Source organism: Astyanax mexicanus, chromosome 18, assembly GCF_023375975.1.
Source record: "Astyanax mexicanus isolate ESR-SI-001 chromosome 18, AstMex3_surface, whole genome shotgun sequence".
NCBI classification, from domain to species: domain Eukaryota; kingdom Metazoa; phylum Chordata; class Actinopteri; order Characiformes; family Acestrorhamphidae; genus Astyanax; species Astyanax mexicanus.
In genome coordinates, this window is record NC_064425.1 from 16060638 (window position 1) to 16087004 (window position 26367).

Sequence of the window (26367 nt, forward strand, 5' to 3'; positions counted from 1 at the left end):
TATAGCCATATTTTGATACACAAATGATATGCACCAGTAGAATAAGATTCCTAATAACTGCTATTCAATTACTATTTCATATTTAGTCATTTAGGACAGTTTTTTTTATTGAAAATATGCTGCATTTATCAGATTAAACTGGATAAAATATTAATTTCACTTTTTGCAATGAAATATGCACTTTTTTTACGTTTTCATTCACTGACAATATTCATGATATACTTAGAAAAGTTTACTTTGCATCATGAAAGCAACATGTATTACAATGTATTAAAATATTGTCATATTGCCACCTCTTCATAAAAGAATAAAGGGTATTTTATAAAATAAGTGGGACAACCACTTTTTATTCACTTATTCAAAAAATCAGCTTTATTCTGCTTTTGTCCAGCATTCTACTGTCCAGACAAGGCTGTCTATTAGATTTTGGAGCATTGCTGTGAGAAGTTGACTATCTATCTATCTATCTATCTATCTATCTATCTATCTATCTATCTATCTATCTATCTATCTATCTATCTATCTATCCATCTATCCATCTATCCATCTATCCATCCATCCATCCATCCATCCATCCACTTATTTGGTGCAAGTAATACCAAAAATCACAGGGAGACTTTATACCACTTTGGCCCATGCCTGGCATTAGAACAATAGTTTAAACATAGAGTCATATTCTGTTGGCAATACTTCGCTACTGTTTGTGTGCATTTGTATGTTTATGTAAGCAATGGGGGCAACTAGCAATAGTCTGTGCATATACATTTAGACTTATACTGAAGTGTAAATATTATAGGCTTTATCTTAAGTGAGGTCCTTCCAAAAGTAATTTTAAGGGTTTTTGGTAACTTTGCTAACATACTGAAGGGCAGCACAAACACACACACTTCACTCATTTGTATTAATAGCCACAGCCACAACTTTTTGTTCTATTCTTCCTCTTCTGCCAGGAATCTGTGCTGGACATGGAGATCCAGGCAGGGCTACAGCGGGAGATGAAATGCTCTGTTCCATTGTGAGAGTGCTGGCACCGGGCCGGGAGTCTCCACAGCCGGGCTTAAAATGTCATGCATATCACAAACTCACACACACACACACACACACAAACACACATGTACACACAAACACAGAGAAGGAAAGGCAGTGAGTAACACGTTCAAATAGGTGCCTATAAAACTCACTGACATACATAACCAGGTGTTGGGTTTTTATTTATGACTTGACGGGCTTTCGGGATTTGGGGGCTGCAGGCGTTACCCTGTCGGCTGCAGCTAAGGGAGATCTGGAGCCTGATCATATCTTTTTTCACTGAATGAAAATAATGAATTAAATTTAGTTTCAAGGTTCAAATCAGTACATTTCCATCTGTTTACTCAACATTGCTAATTACTGTGTTAATACCCTTCATTTTATACATATACGTTAAATTCTACACACACAATTAGCCTAGAACAGGAGACTAGAAATCAATAATTTGTTGTCACAAGTCATACTTTTGTAATTTTGTACGATGCCATGAAAAGACCTTTAGATTTTTATTACAGACACTATAGCCCTATCTAGACAGTATTAGTTTCTCAGGGGGACGTCTGTGAAAAATATTTCACACTTTTACTCAGTTTTAAAACTCTTGCATCTGGACTGCAATTAAAAAAACAGGAGGACCAGTAAGTTTTTAGGCTTTCTCGGTCACATGACATCACGTTCAGTAGCTCCTCCATTTCCACTCGCTGTTGTGTTTACATGGATCTCTGTGGAAACATGCAGTGCGTGGCAGTGGACAAATAGCTATTTTATTAATCCCGAGGTGACGAAACTCAGAGATGTGAGTCTGGACAGGAATAAAATTACTGGAGGACCACAGAGTTCAGTGAAAAACAGTAGATAATTCAGTCTGTAGGAGGACATCTGAGAAAAACACATACATGGTCATTCCAGATGGGAATATAATCACAGCGGACCCCCCACAAAAGTGAAAATTACCCCAGGACCCCTTGAGAAACTAATCCCATACAGATAGGGCTTTTGACAGCCCAGACAGCATTCCAGCAGGACAATGCTTGTCCACATACTGTTGTCATCTCAAGAGCTCTCCTTAAATACAAAGACACTATGCCATTATGCCAGTAGCATCACCAGAACTGAAATTTATCCTGATTGAAAATGTGTGGGATGCTATAAAGGGATTGACATAACATCAACAATCCACCTTACAGTGCAAAATCTGCAGAAACGGCATGAATATTCAAGCACATACAGTGAATTCAACTAATCGTTGCAATTCACAGAAGCATCACACACTGCTTCTGTATGTGTAGCTCAATACATATGACCGAGAGTTGCCTATATCAGTCTACACAAATTTATAATTTTAGTCATTCTGTTTGAATATTAAAACAAGCTTCCTCACCAATACCATTAAAATGAGAACAGCAGACCAAATATAGATCTGAGCGCACAAGATCAAGAAGCATTCCTCTTCACTCCACGTAAGCGAAACGTCCAAGATTAGGAATAACCTGGGCATATTTTACGAATGGGTATGCACTGCAGTCAGAAATCCAGATGTGCTGGCATACAAAGGTGCCATTGGTCACACTGGCACACTCCAGCGCACACTCACACATGCTGCCCATGTGAGCCGAAGCTCACAGCCAAAAGCACTTTAAGAAAAGCACATTATAGTCATTTAGCAAACATACACCAGAGTCTTAGGCCATACCTGGGTCATTAGCACTATAATAAAGCAGGGCCTGATTTGCGGTCGCGTGCTGATTGCAGGAGGAAGGAGGGTGATAAGAGCAGAGCTGAGTAATGGTATAAACGTAGGGGAGGAGGATATAAAGGGGAACTGGCTGTCCAGGAATATGGAGCATTACAGCTCTCCCTCTCTAATTAGCCATGATAAACAGCACTGTCTGATTGTAACCTGCTGCTGTTCGCTCATTCATTCAGTCAGCTGGACTGGTGTGAGAAACGTCCAGCTGTGATGAAGCGTGTTCTCTGTAGTCTTTTTTTTGTGTGTTCTTTAATATAGCTAAATTAAATATATAATGCTATGGTTTTCTTTTGTTTGTGTGGCTATAATTAGGTAGTTGTAGAGGCCAAATGTTTCCAGCATGAACATTTAGATGTTCTGGTTTTCTTACTGCTCCCCATTCACTTGGGGTATAAAATCTTTTCTCTACAAATACCCACCATAGATAGGAATACTCAGCCCAGCAAACAGAGAATATTCAAAAACATGTCAAGATTGGTGGTGAACATTTCCATAAATCCTAATTATTAAAAAGGACTTGAAGTTTAGATATCAAAAACTTTAGAATTTGAATTATTTTTTAAATATTTATTTCTAATTTTCTCCCATTTATTTCTCTTAATTTGGCTATAGGCAGATTGTCCCACCCATTCAGCTGCTAATCAGCTGTATATCCCCCATCACTGGTGATGCCACAACATAGGGATGGTGAAGACTAGCACATGCCTCCTCTGATACATGTGAAGTCAGACACCACCTCTTTTCAAACTCCTGCTGATGCAACATTGCAGAGCAGCGCCACAGCGCACTCGGAGGAAAGCGCAGCGACTCAGTTCCAATACATCAGCTCACAGACGCCTTGTGCTGAGTGACATCACCCTTTGGAGTGATGATTATATTGGTAGTTGACACATTTTTATAACTGACATCCAATCAAATGTAACCTATAGTGAGATCTAGTGAAGAAAATTAAAAATCACTATATCACACAATAAGCAATTACCCATTGCATTGTGTGAGAACATTTTGATGCTGTGATGAATGGACAAATAGAAATACAATAAAATCTCCATTAAGTACACTTTTACACTGTGTGTGTGTGTCTGTGTGTGTGTATTTGTGTGTATCTGGGTTCTCTCACTGAGACAGTGAGTGTCCTCTGATGGAGTTTCCACAGATAAGAGTCATGCACATCTTATCTCTCCCCCAGACCTCCTGCACTAACTCACAAGCCCTGTAGAAGCTCTGTCACACACACACACACACACACACAAATACACACGCACACACACACACACAGATACTCACACACCGACCCAAATACGCCTCCCGTCAGAAGACAAGGTGCGAGAAATGTACAGTGCATCAACATGAGGTGATACAGAATCATCTACGATAACTCACTGACCTGAGAACAATTTGTCCACAATTACCGGGAAAAGGGGGGAAGCGGAGCTGCTCCTCCTTCTACAACTGGAACAGAACCGAGAGGGAGTGGATGTCCAGATGTTGGGGTGAGCAGGTGTGGTCTCTGAATGTCCACGTGTCCCTGGTGCTGAAAGGAGCTATGAGGAACTATGTATGAAGAGCTGTGAGGAGCAGATGAGGCCTGGAACACTATTAAAACTATAGTTTTTTTTTAAATGATACTTGGCTTGAATGAACAGTTTAGAAGAGTTCTCACACTTTTACTGTCATTTAATATGGAATATATTGGAATCTGTGTGCCGCCTCCTCCAGTGAATGTGGATGTGATTTCTGTTAGAGTAACTTTTTTTCTGTATGCATGGACAATTCCAGCCAGATGCAGCTGGTCATGATCACTACCACACATAAACCACACACAACCATAATATCTTTATGTAAAGTGCCATCTATTTGTTGACCACTATTAGGACTTATTTACAAGATAACACCTCACAACTTATACAAATGTGGGCATTCTCAAGCTCAGACTCAAACTCAAAGTCAGACTTGCATTTTCCTTTAAACCAATTGTACAACCAACCATCCACTGACAGGTTTTTGAAGGAAATTTCCCCCAAAAAAAGTGTCTACCAGAAAGTTTTCTCCAAGGTGTTCCATGTTGGCCCCAAATATGACCCTTTTGGCACCATCAAAGTCATTGATGGGACCGGAAGGGGTTAAAAACTTTCTCTAACTGGGCTGTTCACTGCAAATACTGGGCCTAGATGGCACCCATGAGAGGTTAAGGTGGGCTTTAACAATAAGGTCCATTTGGAACGCCCAACTGGTTCCCAGTAACAACACTCACATCAAATCCATGCAAACCTAAAATCTACCAAGCCTATGGTCCATCCATTTGAATCACCCACATTATCATTTTGGTTGAGCCATAGATCATATTGATTCTTCAATGGCATCATCATCCAATGAAAGGTGTCATTTTGAAAGGTGTAATGCTGGAAACTGTAACAAGAAAAGCTCAGAATGGAGGATCAGCAGTGGAAGAGCAGCGGAGGTGGTGGGGCTGGAAAGAGGGGGCAGTGTCCTGGGTGTTCTTCTAATCCTCACTCACTCAATGTACTTCAAATGAGGCAGAATGTCGACACAATGGCCCATTGAGGCCGCAGAAATGCAGAAGTAATTGGCAACAGCAGCGCTGGGCTCTTCAGCACAGACAGCATGGAGGAGTGGAGGAGAGATTATTTGGAAAAGAGGCATTCCTCTCTCTGGTGGATAGTCCTGCTGGAGCTCACATTAGGGAGGGGGGAGGAGAAAAACCCAACGTACCCCCAGATACACCAAAGGAATGGGGTTAATGCAGTCCACAGTGGGAAGAACTCTGTGGGAGAAACTCCAGGGGGGCTTGTAGAGACCACGTAGGCCACAGAGGTGGAGCAACTGGGGGACACTCTGCTACCCCCCTGGAGTCAACGATTAGCAGGAGAGAATACGGGGTTGCCAACCTTAAATTTGTGGACCTACTGACATGACTTGGATGGTTTTTACTCTGTTTACCATATTTTTTATTCTTATTTTGAAAATGTTAAGAATGAAATTATAAAAGGATATATCCTCCCAAACTCCTGTCCCAAACTCCTGCATGACATGTTTTTTTATTTCTCTTTGCTTCTTGGGCTAATTGGCACCTGATTTACATGATGTAGTTTCTGATTAAAACTTTGTCCACATATGAGGACTTTAGTTTTATATTTTGATTGAACACAATGAAGTCGCAATTAGTAATGATGTGTTAAACATAGATTTTTTGCCTGAGTGCAAAACAAAAGTAGAAACAACAATTGTGCCCCTATAAACAATATGGCTCATTTTAAGTGTTGCTTCAATACGAAGACGTAACAAAGAAAAAAAACGTAAACATTTACTGTATTTACTGTTCATTTACATTTCTGAACAAAATCGAAACTGTAACACCTTTAACTCTTCCGCCACCACTAGGTGACATTCTAATGGCCTCATAAGAGGTAACCAGGCCCTTTTAGAGCAAAATGTTGTGTTGTGGTCACCTAGGAGTCCTAGGAGGATATTCATGCTATGGTGCACAGTAAGACCGCGGAAGAATCATTTTAAACTGGGCGAGTGTGATGCGGTCTCCTTTCAGTGCGGATGAATCCGATTCCAGGTTATGTTCAGTCAGAGAAAGAGAGCGCTCAGTCAGAAACTTCACTTCAACTACACTCTGAGCTCTGAAGTTCCTCTTCTGAAGTCTCCATTGCTCCACCAGCTGCTCGCATTCTGTAAAACTGAGCCGGGATCCTCTTTTAGAGGCTTTACGTGTGACTTAAGTACGTAAAGACGTGTGACGTGTCCAGAACTCCCGCGAAAAGCAACCAGACACCCCAGTTTTTAGCAGAGATGGTCAATCCAGCACACTGGTACCATTAAACATAACATTTTATCCCTTCTCCACTCACCACTTTAACCTTCATGTGCGATGTAAAAAGTCATGGGACATAATAGTATTTTGGTGTCTGATTTATGACATGACAGTTCTGTGTTAATCTAGTCACAAAACACTGTCTTTTTTTAAATATTTCCAAATTAGACGAAATTCTGGACGCTATCTAGGTCACCCCTGTTCTATCTAGATGACCCCATTCTATAGCATCACTTAATCAGCTTAATCTGTTAACTTCAATATATTATTTTGACATTTGACTGTGGCCATATACTGTAAAATCTATAGAATGTAGATATTGATGTATTGCAAAGAGGAAAGTTACAAGCAGATAATAAAAGTTTAGTTTAGTTACAAAACTTTTTTTTTTCCAAAAGAAAAAAACACTTACAGATTTAAAGACAGGGTGAATTTTAGATACTTTGATTTGTTTGTAAATTTGTGGGAAGTTGGCGACCCTGTGAGGAACCCAGGGTGCCCCACTTGATCCACCAAAACAATGAGGTTAATGTGGTCTCAGCTGAACTCTGGCACAAGTTCCAGGAGTCCCGACAGAGACCACGTAGGCCGCATAATGACAGAGAGAGAGACAGACTGATGTGTGTGAGAGACAAACAGAGTGTACAGAAAGAGAGAGACGGAGCAGATACAGTGGCGACAGACCCAGATTGAAGCCGGGATAAAAAAAAGGAGGAAAAGGAGAAGCGGAATGGAAGATGGAAGACATCCACAGCCAAGGCCGAAGAGACGGAGTGAGCAAGTGAGCGAGTGAGCGGGGAGTGTGAGAGAAGATAAAGTTTGATAGGCTCAGAATGATATGTGCAGGTGCTTGTAGAAGAGGACAACTACTGTGGGACAGGCCAGCACACATCCCTCTCTCTCTCGCACTCTCTCTTTCACTCTTTCTATCTTTCCAATGAAGGGTCATAGCCCGGAGCACAGACAGAACTCCTCAAAAACACTGAAACGTCTGTGCTGCTGTCCAAGGCCAGCACGTAGCAAACTCATTATGGAGCTTGCAGGTGTGGATGTGGCAGAAGGGAAGATAACAGCCTTCACACACTCTCCCTCTTGGCCAAAAGCAGCTTGAGAAAAATGAGTCTATGCACTTCTTCATGACAGCCAGTTCAACTCTCCATGCTTAAGCTTGCAGTGCATTTTTATAACTTTATATCTTCTCCTAACTGTTGCAAAACTATTTATACAAAGTAAACTATTTATACAAAGTATTAAAAGCTTAATACTTTGTCTGTTATAAGTTTAGAATTCTATTTATTTTGTATGTATCTTTAAAGTTGGACTGTTAGGAAAAATCTGGCTGTAGAAATACAACTCTTGTTCTAAATTAGATGATTGCAAAATTCTTTCGTTGGTAAAAAAAAAAGAAAACAAGTACATTACATAACATCTACCCAAGTCAAGAACACTTTCAAGGAAGTTTATCAAATAATCTAGTCTAAGACTACAATCAAATGATGCCTCAAATGAATGTAAATATAGAGGCTTTACCTCAAGATGTAAACAACTGTTAACACCCCAGAACTGATCAGACAGATTAAACTGATTAAAAACATGTAAAAAAAAAAAAGAAAGAAAAACCTGTCCACTCCTGAAACAAGATTGTTTTGAGAGATGAAATCAGTCATACATCTGTTAAGCATGGTGGAGGCAGAGTTATAGTATTGGCGTGCTAGATTGTCAGTGGAAATGTGACACTGGTAGAGGTGGACCGATTAGTGTTTTTGAGTTGGACACTGATTGAGTGCAGGGGTGTATCCCACCTTTTCAGACAAACTTGGTAACGAAGGACAGGGCTTCTGTAATGTCCCGAGCATTGTCTCTTATAAAACTTTGTCAAACATCAGCCCAGGAGTTCCAATGTAGACATGCACTGTGTAGCTCTGTGCTGATAGCTATCTTTGCTAGCTCTGCTGTGCTCTGATACTCACTGTCCTAAGCTGAGTAATGAACACTCAAGAGGGGTATCCAGTTATTAATGTTAAAAGTCTTTACTTTGCTTTATCACAAAAGGAACATTAGTATTATGTTTTATTGATTAGCGGTTGATGATCACATAATCTCAGATCGCAGATCTTAAGATTTACTAGTGGATGCAATTGCATCTGACACTGCTGATACCGATAAATAGGTGATTCTTCCATCTCTAGTTACTGTTTTCTGATGAATTTAGTTAAAATGCTGATAAATCAGCTGATAATGATACAATATTTACAATCTATACATACAATTACCTACTTTAGAAGACAAAACAGAAGGCAGAAAGACACAAATACAGCCAGTAACCAAAGGCTGCTGCAATAAAGGCCTGGCAAAGCATGGAAAAGCTTGGAAGAACCTCAGTATTGGGTAATGTTCATGGGTTCCAGACCACAATCAAGCACTAAATGACTACAACAGATTTGCATCCCAGTATTGAAAAGACCCTTATATTTATAACTATGTTAGCAACCAAGTCGAATGGGATTTTTGACAGCTTTCTATACAGCTTTTTCTACTTAGCAACAGCAGGTCTATTTGTGAGCAGAAAGGTCCATTGTTTACTCTTCCACACAGAAACTGATATAAAGTTTACAACCATTCATTGATTTGCATGTTTTATAAGTCTATTTTCATACGATATATGATCCGATGTGAAGCACACACAGAATGAGCTGCTAAAAATGGATGAAAGCTGAACAGAGAGCTGTTCTTAGTGAGTTTTCGGTTGTCTTAGGTCTTGGTTTTATCAGCACTGTGAGTTACAGGCTGCAGCTGTGAGTTCAACACAGGAAAAAAGAGGAAGACTCAAAGAAAAGAGAAAGAACTTTTGCTGGAGCGAGAGCAGCACCATATGCAGACAATATGACAACTTCTGGACCATAACCTGAGATATTCTCCAGACCAGAAAATCCATCTACTTGACAACTCAAGGATAAAATGGAGTTTAATCCAAATGTGGTTTGGTTACATTCGCAAAGATTTTCCTAGTTTTGGTCACTTTGGTAGTGACTACACTAAAATCATGAGACTGAATCGATGAGTTTTATGTAAATCTTTTCAACCATTTTAATATAATTTGGATACACTAACATAAATGTTGACTCAACTTAATTCAGTCATAATTTTACTTTGAGTTGAGTTGTAAAGACATAATGTAACTAAGTTAAAGGTAACTTGCTCCTACAGCCTACAACATTGAGGCCTGGCGGCTACCCAACATATAACATACAAAGATGCACCCAAAAGAAGGTAGCTTTAGGGGACAGACAATACACTAGTGGCAAGTGATGGGGAGGACATGTGAAAATATGAAAATATATGGTGCCAGGAACCAATGGAAAAAGACATGGCACATGTGTTTATACTAAACATTTGACTGAAACCTCATCTTATTTAGTCATACTGTCAGTAAGTAAGTTCCCTTAACATGATAATACTAGTTCATCTAACTAAACACACACAATCACTTTTTAGTGTCTAAGGCCAATTGTTGTATGCCCAAACAACTGTCCTCTTACTGCACGTTGTCTTGAGCCAAATTCCTTCTTAACCCGCAAACTCATCGACCATATATCAAGCATTGAAAAACATTGCAGTTTTCAGGCACTTTGCGCAAGAAGCGCGTGTAAAATTTACTCTGGCCGTGAAAGCGTAATAACTCTTCATATGCTTTCAGCGTCTGGGTGTCTAAATATTTAGGTTCCGATGGCCAAGATCTTTTTGTACTCTGAAAGGCTGACATCATCCGCTTTCTTGGCTCAGAAAACACACTGTCGATCCAACTGCACCCACAAATCATGCTTTTACGTCTTAGGAGATGCTTGTCTTTACAGTGCTGCACTGCCATGTATCACAGATTGAACCACATGGGCACATGTCTGCTGTAATCTGCATAGGCTAGATTAGGTGTTTTGACCAGCAGTTCAAAGTCACAATATAGGGTTTTCCATGTACTGTATATGCAATGTTTATACAGTATAGAGGTCGCAGAACGACGTCCAATGAGTAGCAAACCTTAACCACAAACTAATCTAATCTCTAAGCCTACATTTTCTAAAATAAACAAATACTGTAACCAAATATTGGCATGATTACAGATAGTATTGGGCCAGAAGATGTATTATCTGAAGATTCTGCAAGAGGCAAGAGGCTTGTCTTATGTCCCAAACTGTGGTGGCATTAGATTGCCAATAGAGTAGGGCTGCGAATAATAAACAATGCTATGACTATACAGCTCTAGGAAAAAAATAAGAGACCACTTAAAAATGGAATATAATCAAGAGGAAGATGGATGATCACAAGCCATTAAACCAAACTGAACTGCTTGAATTTTTGCACCAGGAGTAAAGGCATAAAGTTATCCAAAAGCAGTGTGTAAGACTGGTGGAGGAGAACATGCCGAGATGCATGAAAACTGTGATTAAAAACAGGGATTATTCCATCAAATATTGATTTCTGAACTCTTAAATCTTTATTAATATGAATTTGTTTTATGAACTTTGCATTATTTGGGGTCTGAAACCTCTGCATCTTTTATGTTATTTCAGCCATTTTTAATTTTATGCAAATAAATGCTCTAAATTACTATTTTTATTTGGAATTTGAGAGAAATGTCCATAGTTTATAGAATAAAAACAACAATATTCATTTTACTTTAAACTGATTCAGAAACTGAAGGGGTCTCTTTTTTTCCAGTTTTTCCAGTGCTGTATATATAGAGATAAAACACCTTGATGCTTTATGATTAAATTGTTTCTGATTGAACTGCAGTGAAATAATTTCTGAAGAATCAGTTTTAATTAAAAGGTCAGTGAGGTCACTGAGGTACTCACGTTAGTCTTGCTGCTGACAGAAAAGGTAGCTCTGCTGGAGAAGCGAGTGGTGGAGGGGCTGAAGGCCGAACCGCTGGCCGAGCCGGTCAGTGCGCCCAAACTGGGAGCAGGAGGGGAGGAATCAGGCTGGGTTCCAACCGAGCCACTCTGGACCTTGGTCTGCGGTGGTCCGGTGCCCAGCAAAGCGCTCCTGTCACATACCGTCCCGGTCAGCATCTCCACCTGGCGGGTGAGGGCCTCCAGCTGGCCACGCAGCTGCCGGTTCTCCTGCTGCAGCTGGGCCACAGCACGGCCCAGTGGGCCACTCACACGCAGGGCCTCCTCCAGACGCCGCTCCACGCCCAGCTTGAAGGCGCTCACGTCCACATGGATCTCACGTACCGCGTCTCGCAGGGTGGCCTCGTAGCGAGCCAGAGCGGCACATACCGTCTCGCCCTCTGGAGAACCCTCGGGCACTGCCACCAGCGGCCCGGCGTCCATCATTACCAGACCTGAAGCTTCACACAGTTTTTACAGAACTCCTCAATAGACCTTGTTGAAGTGTGTGTTGGTTTCTCTTTAGATTAATAGAAGTCCCACGCAGGTTCCACTGCAGGTCCACAACATCAACACTGACCTGCTGAGACAAAGCACAGTCAGCTCCAGCCCTTTTACATTAATCCTCATTTGTGCACAACTTCACGGCTAAGATGAAAAAGGCATTAGAGTGCAAAACTGCTTGAATTTTAGCACCAGGAGTAGCAAAACGTTATCCAAAAGCAGTGTGTAAGACTGGTGGAGGAGAACATGCCAAGATGCATAAAAAATGATTAAAAACAGGGCTATTCCACCAAATATTGATCTGAACTCTTAAACTTTATGAATATGAAATAGGTTTCTTTGTATTATTTGAGGTCTGAAAGCTCTGCATCCTTTTTGTTATTTCAGCCATTTCTCATTTTCTGCAAATAAACGCTCTAAATGACAATATTTTTATTTGGAATTTGGGAGAAATTATGTTCTTAGTTTATAGAATAAAACAACACATTCATTTTACTCAAACATATACCTGTAAATAGCAAAATCAGAGACACTGATTCTGAGACTGAAGTGGTCTCTTAATTTTTCGAGAGCTGTATTTGTTCTATTGACCTTACATCCCATTTTTCCTGTCACCTGTACTGTAAAGAAGTCCATGATGTCCATAGTTTTGGTACGTTTTTGTACTTTTTGTCTGATAATTAGTCTGTAATTTTCTTAATAAAACCTATTTTCCTTTTTTAATCACTCCACAAAACTTGCAGTGTTTACACTGCAACTTTTGAATTATAAGTCTAATTTCCCCTTTCACTCCAATGGATAAAAAGAAAAATAGCTGTAAAATAACATATTTGTTCAAACATGACCAAGCATGGCCTATAATTCCTTTCAAAACAACAGAATCATATATCAAAAGGTACACTTCCCAAGGAATATTCGCTTAAATATACTCTGACATGGCAGAAAGTCATAGGACAGAAACTAATTTTGTGTCCCATGAATTTTTCCATGTTCCACAGAAGTTAAAAAACACTGCACTGTCCTCTGCAATTGCACGGACAGTTTGAGCCAGACACCACCGGACACAATCATTATCACCCACTGCACTGTCCACTGGGGGTGATAATTAATGCTTTCTATAGAATGTGTAATGGCCACACAAATTCGTAAATCAAATGTCCCATTCTTTAAGGAACTCACTATCCTATGCAACCTCCATGGAACTTGTTTGATAATTGACTGGCATGCTGACCAGTGTTCAACCTCACTCACAAGATATCACCTCAGAACTTAAACAGACTTGCACATTCCCAATCCATCCACTGACGTAGCACTAAATGATCAATTTATGTATTTTTTATGAAGGTCTTGCTCAAAAAAGTCTATTTTAACCTGTTCACAAAAATGTACACGAATAAAGTATGCCCTACCAACAGTTATCTTTCAGTAATAATTGTAGCAAAAAATAACAAAAAAGTCATAGATCATAGACTTTATTCATGTGTAATTAATGAACCTATTGAATGAAATTCATTCAATGAACCACAGTTTTCATTGTAAAAAGATTTAGTAACAACTGGGAACTTTATAAAAGTTATTCGATCTAATCTTGAAGTTTAAGAAGTTAAATGATACAAACTTTAAAAAAAAAAATCAATAAAACATTATTTTTAAAAAAGCACAAAAATTAACACTTGTGAATAGTCTGCTACAAAAGCTGCTATATATGTAATTTTGTGAATATATATTTTTATATGTGTATATCTACAGACCTGTGTCTTCAGCTGTGTCTCCTCAGCTCAGTCAAAGTCTTGCTCCCTCAGCTGTGTGAGAGTCTCTGCGCGCCGTACTGTTTTAAAGCACAGCTCACACAGTCAGGTTAATCTCCCACTCCTCAGCCCGGGGGAGGGAGCACTGAGGGGAAGGAGGGAGGGAGGGAGCGAGGGAGTAAAAGAGGGAGGAGAGTTGGAGTCGCATTCTCTCCCAGCCCACTGCGGCCTGTTGGAAATAGTCCCTTCTTGTTTTTGTTGTCTGCTCCCCTCCTCTCCCCTTTCCAGTGTATTTGTGTCACTCTCCACTTTCACAGCACAATGAATGCTTGCTCTCTCTCTCTCTCTCTCTCTCTCTCTCTCTCTCTCTCTCTCTCTCTCTCTCTCTCTTTCCTGTGTGTCCTGCTGTCTGTGTATGTGCTGTCAGCTGTCTCACTCTCTCCCAGCACTGTCATACATCAGGACAGAACAGACAGTCCTTTTGTTTGTCCGGCCCCGCTTTACTTGGCCCACAGCAGAACCGCACCCAAGGGTCAAGATTAAGGGGTCAAAAATCGCCCCCGAACACTTCAGACTTCGGGCCGAGTACATTTGAATACAGTGGACGACACAAAAAAGGTCAAACCAGAAGGACAACGCCAGCCCTTCTTCAGTGAACTCTGTCTGACACCCCCCTGTGTTGTCAAGATCAAAAAATAAGAGACCACTTAAAAATGATGAGTTCCTTTGATTTTACCAAATTGAAAACCTCTGGAATATAATCAAGAGGAAGATCAAACCAAACTGAACTGCTTGAGTTTTTGCACCAGGAGTGGCATAAAGTTATCCAAAAGCAGTATGTAAGACTGGTGGAGGAGAACATGCCAAAATACATGAAAACTGTGATTAAAAACCAGGGTTATTCCACCAAATATTGATTTCTGTACTCTTAAAACTTTATGAATATGAATTTGTTTTCTTTGCATTATTTGAGGTCTGAAAGCTCTGCATCTTTTTTGCAAATAAATGCTCCAAATGACAATATTTTTATTTGGAATTTGGAAGAAATGTTGTCTGTAGTTTATAAAATAAAACAACAATGTTCATTTTATACAAACATATGCCTATAAATAGCACAATCAGAGAAACTGATTTAGAAACTAAAGTCTCTTAATTTTTTCCATATATATTTATATTATTATTATTATTTTTTTAATGAGGACACAAGATTGTTAGACGTGGAGGTAGGGTGCTTTTGTATGTGGTGACACATACAAACATTGTGCAAAACAGCATGCCTGAATGATCGCACACTTGCATTAAACTGTGTTAAGTCGTTAAGTAATCATAAGAACACTGCACTTTCTGTTATGATATGACATGATGCATATAAAATCCAGACTTCGTTTGAGCAATGCAATGTATTTTTTGTTCCATCTTTATGAATAACAATGTCATACAGGGGCCAAATGTGAGTTAATTGATTAAAAATGCAAGAATGTGCCCTCTGCTGTTTAATCCACTCATCTCAAACCCTCTGAAGTTTCACTGTTACTCTAAGTAAACAAATCAATAATACAGATCAAAGATAGGCTTTGAGTGATAATCACAGCACATCCAACAATACAGGAAGCTACATGTTTTATATAGGGATAAAACCCATACAGAAATCTTATATATGCAAATATACAGATTTAAAAAGCACAATAATTCTTCTGAAAATCAGGTGTGTCTTAAAAAGGATGTGTACCTGCTTTTCTTAGATTAACTACAAGGTGATGACAGAAAAGCTCCTTCCTACCTGCACTGATCACTCCTGAAGGCTTATGCTTCCTCCCGGCCGCTGAGCTCCTCCAATGAACGTCACCTCGCTTTACCAAACAAACATTCACACAAAGCAATCCAGACTGTTCTCATACAGAGTTCCTCAATGGTGGAACAAACTTAATTGAGAGAAACTCAGTTTATTAACTCTGGACAGCTGTGAACTTAAAGCTAGGTATGCCTACTTTAAAGAATCTAAAATATAAAACATATTCTGGTTTGTTTAACATTTTTTTGTTTTGTTAATTAAATAATTTAATATGTTTTCTTCATCGTTTGGATGAGTTTGTATACAATGACAGGTCAAGAATTATGGGACATGACTTATCATATCATATCATATATGCCTTGAGTTTTGCCATGTCCTATTAAAGCTAAAAAATGATGCAGTAATCTGCAAGATATACATGTGGGGCCTTCTGCACTGAATGTTGGTGTGATTTTTGCCAGACTCACTTGTCTGTTTGCATAGACGATGCCGGTCATGATCAAATCATGATATCATATGATACATACAAATAAATCTGTAACGCTGCAGATTTGATGGATGTGGAAGGATGTGTGTGTGTGTGTGTGTCTGTGAAGGAGTGCCAGATCCCAGGCAGAGCAAACATTCCTGGTCGGAGAGTGAGGGGTGAGGGTGTGCTGGATGGTTTGAGGGTGCAGTACTGATGACCTAACACCGGCCTGATAATGAAGCCAAAACATAAAGCCTGAAACAACTTTACATTCCAGCCCACTGTTTACTGTAAACACTGGAGGCTGAGGGACAGTGGAGGTGATTTATAACGGCACACTGTCAGCCTGGACGCGAGCCCCTCCAAACCCCCCGCTGGCTTTACATTACAGAGCTGTGTCTGAACACTGCACACAGAGCTCCGGCAGGAAGCCCCCATGCTGGGGAGGCAACCAGAGAATCTGTCAGTTCTTCCCTCTCAGCCCATCTCTCTGGATCTCTGTCCGTGAGCTCTCCACCAAACCAGGGTTTAGTAAAACTCTGCATCTGCCAGCCATCACTAAAACTTCATGAGCCTGAGAAACTGTTGCTATGTTTTCTTTTTTTATCTCCCTGTGAATATGAATTTGAATAACGTCATACCCCGGTGATGTTAGGCTCTCATGCCAAGCTCTGGTTGTAAACTTCTCGCAAGATTAGTGAGAGAGGCCAGGCGGGGAATTCTGAACCTGTGTAATGGTGCACTTACCCACGCCAGTTTGTTATTGTATCTAAAGCTGTGGAGCTTTATCCCCAACCTCACTGCCCTTATCAGATACGTAGGGAGATCAGATTCTCCACAAAAGCTTACTTTAGTGCCCTGAAAGTGCACTAGCTGTTTAGTGGTGTAGTACTGGCTGTTTCCCTGAAGTTTAATTCTTTACATGTGGTAAATGTACTAATTCTACACACTATATATTAAGATTCATGGGGTTGATACATGTAACACATGTAAGTTAATGTAAGTTAACTGTGAAACATTTACACACAATAATTAAAGTGTGAAGAGTAAAATACTTTAGGAAAGCCATTAATTATTATTAAACATTGTGTTCATTATGCTTTAAAAAAGAAATTGCAAAAGTAAAATGCAGTCACTATTTTTGAGACAGTTCACCCCATAATATTTTGAATAAATGAAACATAGCCTAAACAGCTTAGACACACTAAAATTATACAGTATTTTTTTCACTATAAGGAACACATAAAACCTTTCATTTTCCCCAAAATAGTCAGTGCCCCTTATGTATGAATTTTCTCAGTCAGGTTGTAAGGAGCAGTAAAGTCACTCCGCTGAAGTGCAGCGCTATACAGGAGTTTCAGTTTAATTCTCAGCACTGAGGCTGTAGCAGCATTAGCCGCTAAACGCAGCCCAAGCTCTTTCGCCATAAGTATATCGGATTGTAAAATAAGGAATGTGGGAGGAACCACTAGCTGATAGCTCCCTTGGTCACCGCTAAGCGCTGCTAACCATGACTAGCGCTGCTGTGGCTAACAGCGGCTAGCGCTGCTGCTAACCGTGGCTATCGCTGCTAACTGCGCTAAAATACTTGTAAAGTAAGCAAATGGTAAATAAACGAATGCGTTTTACTCACCCAAATAAACAGTTTTTAGGAGAGAAATCTTTGTTTCTCTCAGATAACGTCCAGCAACTTTTTTTTAAGAATTACAGTTACTTAGCATTGCCTAGGTGCGACCACCTCAGCGGCGAGACCTGCTGAATTAGAAGGAAAACATGGCGACACTCTTGTTCCTTACTAGTGTCGCTTAAAATGCGGCTTATAATCCAATGCGCATATTAATATTAAAATGTTCTTATCTTTTCTTAGTGCAAAATGTGCATCTTACCTATTGGTTTCTGGCATAAATTAATTATTTTTTGAATGATGGGTGTCCACTCCCCAACACCTCACCCCCCTCACCCTCACCTTACCTTTTGGTATTTAGTTATATAATATTTATTATAATGATTGACTGCCTGACCACAGTGTTGTAGGCCACAATAGATATTTTCACTTTTAATTTAGTCCATGCTGATTGATTAATCCCTGCCATATTCCTCTTTTAAGTTTTAAGTAATCAATACCCAAAGGAAAGTTAGCTATGGTCAAGACTACACCCTGATGGTGAGTGAGGGTTGTAGGGACACAAGTCATGACCATTCTGTCTCTTAGTTGTTCAATTCCGGTAACATCTGCTCCCAATATGGAGTAAATTCTACTCAAAGAAAATGAATGCACATTGTTTCTACAAATAAAATCTATGATTTTTTTTTACAGTGTACATGATTCTTCTAAAAGCAATTCAAGCAGACTGAATTAGTCTTAACTTTATCTCTAGATTTTTTTCTCTATAGTTCCCTAAAGCAGGGAGCCTCCAACAACAACACAAAAAGAAGATTTAAGAACCATTGTTGTGACAGAGCTTTACTACAGCAGTGCTTCAGGCTCATCGCTGACGAATGCCTTCAGCACACAGAAAGAACACTGTGTATTGTACTAACACTTGTATATCAAGCATGCTTGACACTTATTATACAGTTGTGGTTGGAAGTTTATATACAATCATCATGGGCATGACTGAGTGTACATTTCAGTGTACACCAACCTTCAGTTAATCAGAGGCCTGTGCTTTAGTGTTTCATGGGTTTTTCCTGACCACCCAGTCAATTTCCTTCTGATCTGAGGATGATAGTTTGGGTCTTCTTTCAGACACTGGCACAGTTACAACCAACATGCTCATTTGGGGCTCACCTGGGTGGAGCATGAGGTAGATTAGCTCCAGGTGGACATTAGTTCTGAGTGGGGTTTTAGTGAGACACAGTTGGGCTTCCCAAAAGAGCCCCATGATTAATCTCACATGGGTAACATCCATGCTCCATATGCAGTATACAACCCAGATGGGGGGAATGTTTAACCCCTGCTGGTCTCATTACTGGCCTCATTGGAAATCAAAACTTTCTAGTACCCAGTAAGGCCGACCAAAAAAAGCATGTTATCTAGGTCGCCTACACCTCCACATAACATGGATGATCTGACAATCTGCAGTTGTTCAAATAATCATGATTACTTACAGGAAATTAAGAGGCACTGGCCCTGTCAATTTAAAAGACATTTCTGAACTTTCAGCAACAGTGAGTTAATAATGTAAGTGGATATATATACAGCTCTGGGAAAAAGGGACCACTTAAAAATGATGAGTTTCTTTTATTTTACCCAATTAAAAACCTCTGGAATATAAACAAGAGAAATATGGATGATCACAAGCCATCAAACCAAGCTGAACAGCTTGAATTTTTGCACCAGGAGTAAAGGCATAAAGTTATCCAAAAGCAGTGTGTAAGACTGGAGGAAGAGGACATGCCAAGATGCATGAAAACTGTGATTAAAAACCAGGGTTATTTAACCAAATGTTGATTTCTGAACTCTTAAAACTTTATGAATATGAACTTGTTTTCTTTGCATTGTTTGAGGTGTAATTTCTGTTATTTCAGCTATTTTTCACTTTCTGCAAATAAATGCTCTAAATGACAATATTTTTATTTGGAATTTGGGAGAAATGTTGTGCATAATTTATAAAATAAAAGTCTCTTAGTTTCTCCAAAGCTGTATATTTAGCCTAACAGTTCTTATAAGAGTAAGGTTACAGGGAGCTGCAGATCCATGCTGGTCAAGTTGAACCAAATGAACCCAGAGAGGCCCCTTTGATCGTATAGGACCAAGCAAGACCCCACAGGCCTAGACTGGAAAAATCATGTTTATCAGACTGGAGATCAGTCATTGTGATAGCTCATCCAGGTATTGCAACACTTTAACAAAGCTGATAGACAAAGCAGGAGGACGTGACCAAGTCAAAACCACGATTACTTCCCAGAGAAGTCACTGAGAAGCCTAGACGATGTCATCTTCTTAGGCAACACAGGAGAGCTTGTTGGGTGAGTTAGCTGATATGACTCACTGAGTGCACAATGCATACTGTACTGTCTAGCGCATGCAGACTCATGTACAATGTTATGATGAAAAATTCATGAGCTGCTCAGTGAATAAATGAACACTTTTATGACTGTGGATTTCAAGGACTCATAGGCAAACAATGAGCTTTTATTTGAGAGGTAAAGAGTAATAAAATGGGAACAAGTCAACTGTAAATGCAAGACAGAGTCATAAACCTGCTGAAATGTCCTTTTGATCTTATAACACATAAGACGTAGAATGATTCAAGAATGTATGATCATAACATAACATAACATAACATTGTTGTTGAGAATTGTGGTCGTGCTGAGTATGTGGGAAGCGCACAAAGGAGCTTTCATTATACTCTGCAACAGCATTTTTTCTTTTTCCTTTCTCTCTGTGTTTATTTAGATAAGTGGGATTTAGTTGTGGTGATTCTGCTGGTGGACTGGTGTTTACCTTTCTGGTGTTGGGTTGGAGGGTGGATAAGGATCTCCACCAGTAAGCCACCAGTTTATGAGAGAATCACTATTTGTTTCATGGTTTTTCACATGCTCCTTTTTAAAAATATAATTTGCAGACTATTGCCTGGCCTTGTTACTAAATAATCTATATTATATTTGTCATGGTATATTTGGACAACATAATTTATTAATTGGTTTGACAAGTACTGTATATTAGAGAGAAGAAGCAGAAGTTTTGGTCATGGATAAATCAAACACACTATGTTATTTAAAAGAAGGAATGCACTGGTGAACAATTGAAAGCAGAATTCTTCCTGTGATAAAAAAAAAACAATATATACTCTGGAAAAAAAAATAAGAGACCACCTGAAAAATTATGAGCTTCTTTGATTTTGCCAAGTTAAAAACCTCTGGAATATAATCAAGAGGAAGACGGATGATCACAAGCCATCAAACCAAACTGAACTGTTAGAATTTTTGCAATAGGAGAAAAGGCATAAAGGCATAAAGGCATGACTGCCAGTGAACCTGTGTCACTGGTGTTTTTTAATGATACGATGACTTCTGATGATAGAAGTAGTAGAATAGTTTAAGAAGTGTACTGAGCTTCAGTTTCTTCTCATATTTTTTAAAATGCTTCAAAACTGATAAGACAGCTCTCAACAGTGCATATAAATAATGACTCAAAACATACCGCAAAACCCAAGAGCTTCTTACAGAAAAGAAATGGAATGTTCTTAATTAGCTGAGTCAGTCACTTGACCTCAACCCAATTGAGCATGACTTTCACTTACGAAAGACAAAAGTGAAGACAGAGAACCCGCAAACAAGCAGAAACTGAAGCTGGCAGCAGAAAGAGCCTGGCAAAGCATCTCAAACAAGCACACTCAGCAGTTGCTGGTGTCTGTGGGTTAAAGACATTGGGCATTCATCGAGTGCAGTGGATTAAATATAATCTTTTTATCTCTAATTATGTTATTTTATCCAATTATTTTGAGCTTGCTAAAAATGACTCTTTATGTTACCCTTGGAACCCACCACAATAAGCCTGAAACAAAGCCAGTAAATATAGCAGTAGTGTAGTCTTTCAGTTTTAATGTATTGTAACACAGCAAAATATACAAACATTGAGTCACTATCCAAATGCTTATGCACCAAACTGTATACATCTTTTACATGTTACAAGCATTAAATGTTTAGAATGGCCAAAAGCATGGCCTAGTGCTTTTCCATGAACTCAGCACTAACATATCACTAGAATCCCAAAGTAGTGCTAGTAGAAATGAACCGCATCATAGTTGTTTTCCCCCCCTTATTTTTTTCTCAACAGGTATATATTTGAGTGAAATGAACATTGTTGTTTTATTCTATAAACTACAGACAACATTTCTTCCAAATAAAAATATTGTCATTAAGAGCATTTATTTGCAGAAAATGAGAAATGACTGAAATAACAAAAAAGATGCAGAGCTTTCAGACCTTTAATAATGCAAAAAAAGTTCATATTCATAAAGTTTTAAGAGTTCAGAAATCAATATTTGGTGGAACAACCCTGGTTTTTAATCACAGTTTTAATGCATCTCGGCATGTTCTCCTCCGCCAGTCTTACACACTGCTTTTGGATAACTTTATGCCACTCCTGGTGCAACAATTCAAGCAGTTCAGCTTGGTTTGATGGGTTGTGATCATCCAGTTTTTCTTGATTATATTCCAGAGGTTTTCAATGTGGTAAGATAAAAGAAACTCATACTTTTAGGTGGTCTTTTTTCCAGAGCTGTATACACACACAGCTTGTTTAGTCACTGAAGGGGAGAACTCTCTGGAGTCGATAAACATGAACCTATTGCAACCATGCCCAATGCCCAATGTGGTCAAGAATGATTAAAATCCCCCAAAAATGAGCAGAGGAGCAGTAGAACTGTGTTCTTTGAAATTATGGTGCTCCATACAATGCTCCAACATCACTAATGACCTTATCACTGAATATCGAGTAGAAAGCCCTTCCTGGACAGTAATGGCAGTTACTCCAACAAAAGCAGGATAAACTTATTATTACTGCCCTGGATTTCAGATGAAACAATGAAAGAGCAGGTGTCTCAGCACTGTTATCTACAGTATATAGTGTAGGCCTATTAGTCATGATTCCCCACTGGTTAACCAACTAAAAACACCACTCTGTCTCATGTATTTAACTCTTTCCTCTCCTCTCTCTTTTCCACAAAGCAGACGCCGCATGAACTCCAACCCAAAGTTCTCTGAGTTCTCTCCTCTGTCTTAAATCTCTTCAGGAAAAATCACAATCATATGTTTCAAACTAGTAAAACAACCAGTTAGTCATCAAACTACTAATGACTTGTGCTTCTGCTTGGTTGGAATAAAATCCTGCAGCCACACTGATCTTTTTTAGGATAGGTTTGGACACCTCTGACACAGACAGTACAGATACAGCTCTGGAAACAAATAAGAGACTTAAAAATGATTTTGTTTGATTTTACAAAAATTGAAAACCTCTGGAATAAAATCAAGAGGAAGATGGATGATCAGAAGCCATCAAACCAAACTGAACTGCTTGAATTTTTGCACCAGGAGTGCAAAAATTCCAAAAGCAGTGTGTAAGACTGGTGGAGTAGAACATGCCAAAATGCTTGAAAACTGCGATTTCACCAAATATTGATTTCTGAACTGATTTTAAAACTTTACAAATATGAACTTGTCTTTTTTTGCATTCTTGTGGTCTGAAAGCTCTGCATTTTTGTTATTTCAGCCATTTCTCATTTTCTGCAAATAAGTGCCCTAAATGACAATATTTTTTGGCGAATTTGGGAGAAATGTTGTACAATGTTCATTTTATTCAAAAATATACCTATAAATAGTAAAATCAGAAAAACTCATTCAGAAACTGAAGTGGTCTCTTAATTTACTTCAGAGCTGTACCAGAGAAGCAGCACTGACTTTCAGAAATTCTACCTATATCTACCTATAGGCTTTTGCACCTGCAAATAAACTGGCAAACTGACCCAGAGCTCAGGTTTTGTGCAATACCATTAAACAGCTGCACTTGTGGATGAGAATGACGTTAAGCCTTTTAATTAGGGTCAAAGGTATCCTGACGGTGTTCCAGGGGTTAAGTGTGATGAAAGAGCCTTCACTGCACTAATTCTTGTCAGTGTACTAGTGATCATAATGAACCCACCCACGCGTCGGTTACGGATTGCACAAGAAGGGTTTTCATAAAAACGGCTTTTTTACGTCTCACCCACTTCCAGCTTTTATAAATTATAGTTTAACTTCCTGCTTAAAACCCCATCTGTGAAATGGCCTAGTGCAGCCGAATGGCGAGTACTGAAGTGCAGGCGGCAGTAAACATTAATGAGGGGAGCTGAATTAGCCACAGAACGCATGTATTGCGTCACTGCGCTTTTACACACGTTCATACACACACCAGACACTAAAGCAGCGTCCATATTCTGCAGCTGCAGGATATACACACTTGCGCTATCTTCTACACACTCTCAATCAAGAGTGTCACTAACTTTCGTACAACCTACACCTCCAAAGGCCGTCCGTGTTTACAAGAAGAAAAATATTTATCACACCATCCATCTGCAGGGTGCTGCTCTTCTCTTTGCTTCTCTTCCTCCTTCAGAACAGGAATGGAGTGAAGGAACTTAAAGAAGCGCTCTTGAAGGAAAGACAGGAGGCCTACTGGCTTTCATCCATCAAGATAGTTGATGACAAACCGCTGATCCTTTTAAAACAGAACTCCATTTATAAAGCCGTCTGCGCGGCCATTACATCAGAGTTTCCATGGGAACCCTAATGTCCAAACACGTCCAAGTGAATAACAGCCAGGCGGTGATGTCATCGTCACATCAAAGTCAGCTTAATTAAGTGCACATGGTGCCAAGAAAAAGTGAGAGAGAGTGAGCGAGAGGTGAGAGGCTGAGGGAGGCATGCAAGAACACAATAAAAGTGATTCGAGTGTGTTTTTATTTGTACTTTTATAATAATGTCCTTGGCATCGTCCGTAAGGCCCTCACACAGGCAGCTATTGACGTGCAGGGAGGCGATCGACGAGGAGGTCCGAACTGTAAAGAGGTCACAGCTAGATGATGTAAAAAACACACAGTCCACTCACACACTCAGCGTTAGTCACTGCACACATGACTGGCAGTAAAAGACCAGCGAAAAAACTGCACATTTATTACAATCAGCGAGAGCTGTCGTCTCTTCTTAAGTCTGATTCCAGCTGGAGGAGATTAACCTGAGGGAGGTAATGTCATTTCATTGCTTACTCAATACTTTAATCCAGTATGAATCTGCAGTCTTTAGTTTTTGCAAGTCAGACAAGGAAAAGTCTGGAATGATTTATCTACTGTAAATCTCTCCAGAGCTTCTTCACTATTAAACTGACATTCTTAAAGTCATGGTATAGCAGTATCATCAAACTCAGTACATTAATACATAAAAAAGGAATGCACTGGTGAGCAATTAAAATAGATGGGAGCAGAATCCTTCCTCTGTTAAAAAAAAAACCAAACAATATATACAGCTCTGAAAAAAGAGACCTCTTATAAATGATGAGCTTCTTTGGTTATCATTTTGCCAAGTTGAAAACCCCTGGAATACAATCAAGAGGAAGATGGATGATCACAAGCCATCAAACCAAGCTGAACTGCTTGAATTTTTGCACCAGGAGTGAGTGGCATAAAGTTATCCAAAAGCAGTGTGTAAGACTGGTGGAGGAGAAAATGCCAAGATGCATGAAAAGACCAGCGAAAACTGCACATTTATTACAATCAGCGAGAGCTGTCGACTCTTCTTAAGTCTGATTCCAGCTGGAGGAGATTAACCTGAGGGAGGTAATGTCATTTCATTGCTTACTCAATACTTTAATCCAGTATGAATCTGCAGTCTTTAGTTTTTGCAAGTCAGACAAGGAAAAGTCTGGAATGATTTATCTACTGTAAATCTCTCCAGAGCTTCTTCACTATTAAACTGACATTCTAAAAGTCATGGTAAAGCAGTATCATCACCGGTATTTGTCCCTCAGAGGCCATAAGACTGTTCAACTCCTCTCAGCACTTTTTAATTCCGGCAACTCTGGACACTCTATGGACACACCCCCATTTATGGACACAATCTCACTGTGTTTCTGATGCCTATTAATATCATTATTATTTATAGTTCTTCCCTATTTTGCACTAGTAGTTTGTTCTATATCTACTGTTTACATATCTACAAGTTTGCACTGCAAAAATAAAATTATTATAGAACTGTGTATTTTCACTTTCTGTATGGCTGACATCAGTTATCCTCACTTTTTGCACATTAACTGGTGTTCATTGTCTATTGTGTTCAACTGCACTACCTCCATTCTCTATTACACACACACACTAAAGACTGTACTTTTATACTTTTATACTTTATATCTATGGGGCAGCTTGTTTTGAGGTATTATCTTTTAAGTGAGGCAGCTTTGAGTACAGGCAGGTGTGTTCATGGTAGGGCAATTAACATAAATTATCAATGTTTGAGGGAAGTCTAATAGTGGTGTCAGATGGATACGACTTTTAATTCTTTTAATGGAGTTGGTCAGCGTGCTAGTGAGGAAGGTGTGGAGATCAGTAGTCATAGCAAGCTGAAAAATCATGATTTTTGTGCGTTATAGATCTAAGCATAACTGTTCATTAGGTTTTTCAGATTTTATCAGGGATTTGCAAAGATGGCCACAGTGTTAATGGACTTGCCTAAAGAGTTTGACAGCGCACCGCAGTTAGCTTGCACTCCCTTTTTTTACTGACTAATAACTAATAAAATTCCACACATAGCAATGTGTGGGAGCTTCAGACACAGTTTTATCACCACAGCAACATTAACAAATCCACGG

At 39.4% G+C, this 26367-nt stretch overlaps 1 protein-coding gene across 2 annotated transcripts in view; it reads right to left on the bottom strand.

Annotated features, from left to right (window-relative positions):
- smtnl (smoothelin, like) overlaps positions 1–13916 on the bottom strand; it is a 34366-nt gene extending 20450 nt beyond the window's left edge. Inside the window, exons 1-2 of one of the 2 annotated variants that reach the window (XM_007245936.4) lie at positions 13765–13916; positions 11474–12089 (exon numbers count right to left, since the gene is read on the bottom strand). In XM_007245936.4, the coding sequence (XP_007245998.3) occupies positions 11474–11956 (483 nt within the window). In that variant the 5' untranslated portion in view covers positions 11957–12089; positions 13765–13916. Of the gene's footprint in view, positions 1–11473; positions 12093–13764 lie in introns of both variants that reach the window. The other variant, XM_007245937.4, reaches the window with a different exon arrangement.
- Between the last annotated feature and the right edge of the window lie 12451 nt (positions 13917–26367).